Genomic DNA, 6463 nt, shown 5'->3' on the forward strand with positions numbered 1-6463 from the left:
ATATGAACAGTAACTGTGAATGACCAAGCTATTCTAAGTAATATGAACATTCAAATCAACTATGAAGTACTTATGAAGGAAAATGGTATTCAACTCCAGAATATCTATATCAAATATTGGCCTTTCCAAATGTGGAGTTAGAAGGGAGGGAGAGACAACTCAGAACTCAAAACCAAAACAAAACAAAACAAAAAGACATAGCTCATCAGAAAGATTAAGATAGGATGTATAGTTAAGGGTTATATGTATAGAAATAAATGAATCCAAGAAAACCAATGACAGAACCTACAGAGTGAAGACATGGGCTGTTGTTGGTCCTTTGTTCTCTAAGAGGACCAATGACATCACAGGGATGATGTCTTGACTTTCACATGAATTAGATTTAAGTGAGACAGAGCTGTGCTAAGTGGTCAGCCTCACTCTCTTCTCCAGAGCAATCAAGGTCCTATAGCAAGACAAAAGTTATGACTGGCAATGGCCCAGGATGCAGTGGATGACCTTGGACTTTCTAATTTAAGGTCTTTCCCATGCCTCAGTTTGTCTGAGGCAACACCCATTCAATGACTAAGGGCTAGGTAAGAATCAAGACAAAAGATGGAATATAACATTTGGTTGCTTATACTTTGGGGCTTGGGAGCTAGATTTTTTTCTAAAAGCTGGGACAATACACTTTTTGTCCTGTGCAGTTTTCATTTGATTTCTTGAAACACAGCTCTGGAAAACAGGCTTTTAAAAAATATAAGAGGGGAGACATGAGATGGTGAGGTAAAGGAGTGGTCAGGAAGGTGAGGAGTGTTAGAAAACCAACGGAGGGTGAATATCAAAAATTGCAGAGGTTAAAAACAAAGACTGAGAAAAGGCCATCCTAATCAGCAATTGTGATCATTGTTAACCTTGGCTGAAGTTTGTTGAATGTTGGAGCTGAAAGCCAGCATGCAAGGGTTAAAGTGGGAAGTGAAATTAAGATTTTAAAAAAATGTTTGTCTGAAAGAAAAGAAATACTGGGTGGTAGCTTGAGGGCTTAACAAAGTCAAACGAAGTTTTTAAATACAAGGGAGATAAATGTTTGTAAAAGGTAGAGAGGCCACTAGATAAGAAGTTTGAAGAGGCAAGATCCCAGAGATGGAAGACATCAAGGGCCACCTCTCAAGGGATTGTGGTCCGAAGCAAAGAATGATACATTTCCTATGTCTTAGCAGTATAATATCCTTTTCATAAGATGAAAGTATTTAAGGGACCTCAAGAGTTCATCTAATTCAATGCTTGTGTTGTGAACAGGGAAACTGAAAAAGGATAGGCAACTATTATAGCCCCAGCTAGTTCATGACAGAAATAAGACTTGTCCAGTTTTCCTTTCACATTATATGGTCACCTCAAATGTTAATCCCACCAGAGAACACTATCTTCCAAGAGCCAAGCAGGCAACCTCTAACACTAGCATTGGAGCATTCAGGGAATGGGGAATAGCACAGCACTCTTTGAGACTCAGACATGTCATTTAAAAGACTAGACAGAAGTCAAGACTGCGTTTTTCCTTAAAGCCTTTAATTTCATAGACATGATGGAAAATTTTTTACTGAGACACATGGAAAACTTAGACATGATCACAGTTTTGATAGTGTAGACAAACTAACCAGATAGCTAGCTGTACTATCAAGGCTGCCTTCATACCTTCATGGTACCTTCTCAACAGTTGCCTAGGTTACAGATAAGCTACGCGTGTTTAAACTGATGAGTTTTGGATGAGACATGCTGCAGAGTTGTATGGAAGGGGTAACTAGTACTCTTCTCCTTCCTCTTCACCCTCTCCTTCAACAGAATCCACACCAACCTCCTCATAATCCTTCTCCAGGGCAGCCATATCCTCCCGGGCCTCAGAGAACTCTCCTTCCTCCATGCCTTCCCCCACATACCAATGGACAAAGGCACGCTTGGCATACATCAGATCAAATTTGTGGTCCAGGCGAGCCCAGGCTTCAGCAATGGCTGTGGTGTTGCTTAACATGCACACAGCCCGCTGTACCTTGGCTAGGTCACCACCAGGAACCACAGTGGGAGGCTGGTAATTGATGCCAACCTTGAAGCCAGTTGGGCACCAATCCACAAACTGGATGCTACGCTTTGTCTTGATGGTGGCAATAGCAGCATTAACATCTTTCGGAACCACATCACCACGGTAGAGCAGGCAGCAAGCCATGTATTTACCGTGGCGAGGGTCACATTTCACCATCTGGTTGGCAGGCTCAAAGCAAGCATTGGTGATCTCTGCTACAGAAAGTTGCTCATGGTAGGCTTTCTCAGCAGAGATGACTGGGGCATATGTGGCCAGAGGGAAATGGATACGGGGATAGGGCACCAGGTTAGTCTGGAATTCTGTCAGATCAACATTCAGGGCACCATCAAATCGGAGAGAGGCAGTGATGGAGGACACAATTTGGCTAATAAGGCGATTCAGATTAGTGTAGGTTGGGCGTTCAATGTCAAGGTTTCTGCGACAGATATCATAGATGGCCTCATTGTCTACCATGAAGGCACAGTCAGAGTGCTCCAGGGTGGTGTGAGTGGTCAGAATGGAGTTGTAGGGCTCCACTACAGCTGTGGAAACCTGAGGGGCTGGGTAAATGGAGAACTCCAGCTTGGACTTCTTGCCATAATCAACGGACAGACGTTCCATCAGCAGAGAGGTGAAACCTGAGCCAGTCCCACCACCAAAGCTGTGGAAAACCAAGAAGCCTTGAAGACCTGTGCACTGATCAGCCTGTTAGAAAGGAAAATAACAGCAAGAATCAGTTTAGGTGCGAGGCTATATTCTCACCCTGCATGCCACTTTGTTTTTATTTCCTGCTACCAAAACCGTAACCTTTGGATTGTGAACTACGAAGACTATCTCAACCCATACTGAGCTAGTAAAAGCTGCCCCCAGTCTACTGAGGTAGGTCCATATCACAGCTGACCTAAACCCATCTTGATTTATTGAGTTTATTAAAGGAACAACTATTAGCTCCAAATGAGACAATGTCTCTAGTTTCCTTCAGAAAGGTGTCTGAAACACAGCTATCACTAGGTACCACCACATCTATCTAGGCATGGGTAAGAATCCTAGGAATCTAAAGGTAGGTATAAGAAGAAATGTTGCTTCCTTGGTCTCAGACCACAATACTGAAAGATGTTCCCTCTTCCTAGAGCAACCTCACAGGAGTCTTGTTTAATTTCTACCTACATCAGGTCTAATGCTCACTTCACGGTAAGCAGGAATTCACAGGGCCCTAGCTAAAAACTGACCAGTCTAGCAGCACTTCTAAACTCAAAGATGTTAAACCAATATGGATAGTATTATGGGTATTTTAAGACTCATTCCCAGCTACTGGGATTTAGAATTGTATAATTATCCTAATAGGATTGGGATTTTTCAGGAACAAGAAGACTGGACTTCAGAAGTCTATAGGCTTCAACTGGAGAGGATACAGCTGTCAGGAATAGCTGACAAAAAAATGAAAGTCCTATTTCTAAAGAAAGCTGGCTTAGTACAATTGTCCAGGTTACCTATTCTAGTGAGATTTGAAATCTTCTGTTCAATCTTATTGCTGAATGATTATTCTAAGAATTCACGGTTGTGTACACAACCACGACTAATTCCTAAAATTGCCAAGTTTCTCTATTCTTGACCCATCACAACTATTAGGATTAAAATTTTTCTAATATCTTTATATTTACCAGCTTCCGAATCCTGTCTAGAACCAAGTCAATGATTTCCTTGCCAATAGTGTAATGCCCACGGGCATAGTTATTGGCAGCATCTTCCTTGCCGGTGATCAGTTGTTCAGGATGGAAAAGCTGACGGTAGGTTCCAGTACGAACTTCATCTAGGGGAAGAAAGATATAAACATAGTTATGGTCATGGGAAGGAAAAAGAAATGACATCTCAGGGAGACCTTTACTACTAATGGCTAGACTTACCAATGACAGTTGGTTCCAGATCTACAAACACTGCTCTGGGGACATGTTTGCCAGCGCCTGTTTCACTGAAGAAGGTGTTAAAGGAGTCATCTCCTCCCCCAATGGTCTTGTCACTTGGCATCTGCCCATCAGGCTGGATACCGTGCTCCAGGCAGTACAATTCCCAGCAGGCATTGCCAATCTGGACACCAGCTTGGCCAACGTGGATAGAGATGCACTCACGCTGTGAGACAAGAGTAGAGAAAGTCAACTTTGTAATGGGTCTTAATTCACAAAAAAAAAACCTGCATGGTTCTTGGTACCAACTGCAGGATTTCCAAAGTTCTCTCATAACAAGTTGAATTTATAAAACATTTTAACTTTCCAAAGGCTTAAAAAACCAACAACAGATACCAAGGAGTTCTATGAAATAAAATTTAAAAATAGTCATTTTATGGCAGTTTATATGGCAGAGAAGGGGAAGAAAAATTTGTCAGATGTCAAGTTTTGGTTTCATTTCACCAAATCTGTGTTCCCCAGAACTACCCACTTTCTCATCAATAAGACACCTGTGCTACAACCCTACCTACAAAGAATTTGGGGGCTTAGTACTACCATTTTTACTAAGCAGGGGCTTTTCTTTTGACTTCATATTGGAATTAGCATCCTCCCTCCCTCCCTATACAATAAATTCTTTTCGGTAGGTGAGAATATGATGCCATTTTCTTTACACCATTCTGTAACTCGGCCCCCACCCCTTTCTCCTGGCCAAGAAGTTTCACATCTCCGCCGCAGGCAGCCTAAAGATGGAGCTTAGTCACTGCTTCCTGCCTGTGCACATGTCCAGCCTCCCACCTCTGCAAAGGAAGGCCAGATTTGTGAGCAGCAACCAGCAGACAGGAAGCAAGGATAGAATTGCAAAGAGGAAATGTCTGGCCCTCAGACGGGAGGGGGGAGGGAGAGAGAAGAATGAAGGCGCTATTCAGACCACTGCAGCAATTGCACCTCCCACGTCCCCGTACTGGCTACTAAACAACTGCGGCTGTCCACGTCTGCAGAGGCTGCCTGGGCTCCTCCCACCTCTCTGGGGGGGTTCTGCTCAGCTCAGCCCCTCCACATCTGTCCGGGGCACCGCAGGGGATTATCTCCGGCCCAGATCTGGAGCCAGATCCGATTTCTGCTCTCTTAAAATCCCCCAATCCTGCCTCTGCCCTCCCCTCCCACCACCTGCTCCCACTCACATTCCTAGTACAGAGGAAGCTAGGGAGGCCGGGTCAGGGAGGAACAGATGGCCTTCCTGCCATGAGATGCTATTGTCCTTCCAAGGGGTTGGCCTGGAATGGCAGCGTTGAATCCAATCCAGCCCGGGCCCAGGGGCACACACGCCACCTATGCTATTTTTCATTAGATCAAGGTTTTTTTAAAAGTTGAAAAAAAGCAGGGCACCACCCACCCCCTATGCCAGGGGCGGGTCTTCCCCTCCCCCGGACTGCGGCTCTGCAGTCTCGCAGCAGAGCCGCAGTCTGGGGGAGGGGAGGCCGGTACCCAGGCGAGCGCGCGCTTTACGCAGTTGGGCGGCGTGCTCGAGGGCGCGCGACAGGTTTTGTCCGTCGGGCTCTTCCCGCCCCCGCCTGAAAGCGCGCGGAGAAGCTGCGGAAGCCAGAATGCAGGCGCGAACACTACGCCTGCTAGCGCGCGCTACAGAAGCGGGGGAGGGGAGGAAGGCGACGGCCTGGGCGCGCGCGGGAAAAGACACCGCAGCCAGTGGCCGGGGCGGAAAGAGCGCGCGCCCCACCTATCCATCCAAGTCTGGGGGTGGGGGAGGCTCCACGCCGCATTGCAGTCTCCAGCGTGGGTCTGAGTACGGAAATGGGGCCTCCTTCCTTTAGTCCAACCAGATCTTGTGCCCAATAGCCCAGGCTTGGCCAGAAGCCGCCGCCTAACATTCTTCAGCCTTATTCCTTCCGCCATGCGCCATCCCCACCTCCGCCTTTCTTCCCCCGCACCGGCATTCCCTTAGAAGGAGCAGGCGGCCCTCCGGAGCTGAACTCCCAGTCCCTCTGTTCCCCGTCCGACCCAGAATCCAGCCCCAACCCAGCCCTGGCCACTCACCATCGTGGTCAGTGGGTTAAGCAGCGACTAAGACGGCAGAAGCGGGGATAGCCGGGTTCTCGTTACAGCCCTCGACAAGCTAAGAGTCGAGGTAAGTAACACACTGAGACGGGGGAGGTGCGGGAGCCACTTATATAGCAGCTCCAGGGAAGAGGCGGGGATAAAACGGCCAGACTGTCCCGCTCCTCCTTCTAGGGGCTGGGCCTACGCTCCAATCCTCCACCCGGCTCAGCAGCTGCAGCTGCAAGGGCGGGGGACCCCGCCCCAAGCCCTGGAGCTGGAATCGTAATCCAACCCCCCACTCCAGCTAGGATGGAGGGAGGCACCCTCCCTTTCGGGTCCTGATGAGCTCGATTCTTTTATGGCCCAGAGACTTGGACATTTTTAAAGATGCGCCAAATTAAAAGCACCAGAA

General features: G+C 47.1%; 1 protein-coding gene across 1 annotated transcript; it reads right to left on the minus strand.

Moving 5' to 3' along the window:
- Nucleotides 1-1524: 1524 nt before the first annotated feature.
- Nucleotides 1525-6159, minus strand: TUBA1B (tubulin alpha 1b). Its single transcript, XM_020966138.2, has 4 exons — nucleotides 6049-6159; nucleotides 3958-4180; nucleotides 3715-3863; nucleotides 1525-2758 (listed from the first exon to the last, which is right to left on the minus strand). Exons 1-4 carry the CDS (start codon nucleotides 6049-6051, stop codon nucleotides 1778-1780), a joined length of 1356 nt encoding a protein of 451 aa, XP_020821797.1. The 5' UTR covers nucleotides 6052-6159; the 3' UTR covers nucleotides 1525-1777.
- Between the last annotated feature and the right edge of the window lie 304 nt (nucleotides 6160-6463).

This window comes from Phascolarctos cinereus, unplaced genomic scaffold (genome assembly GCF_003287225.1).
Source record: "Phascolarctos cinereus isolate Bilbo 61053 unplaced genomic scaffold, phaCin_HiC Scaffold_1;HRSCAF=81, whole genome shotgun sequence".
Taxonomy (NCBI): domain Eukaryota; kingdom Metazoa; phylum Chordata; class Mammalia; order Diprotodontia; family Phascolarctidae; genus Phascolarctos; species Phascolarctos cinereus.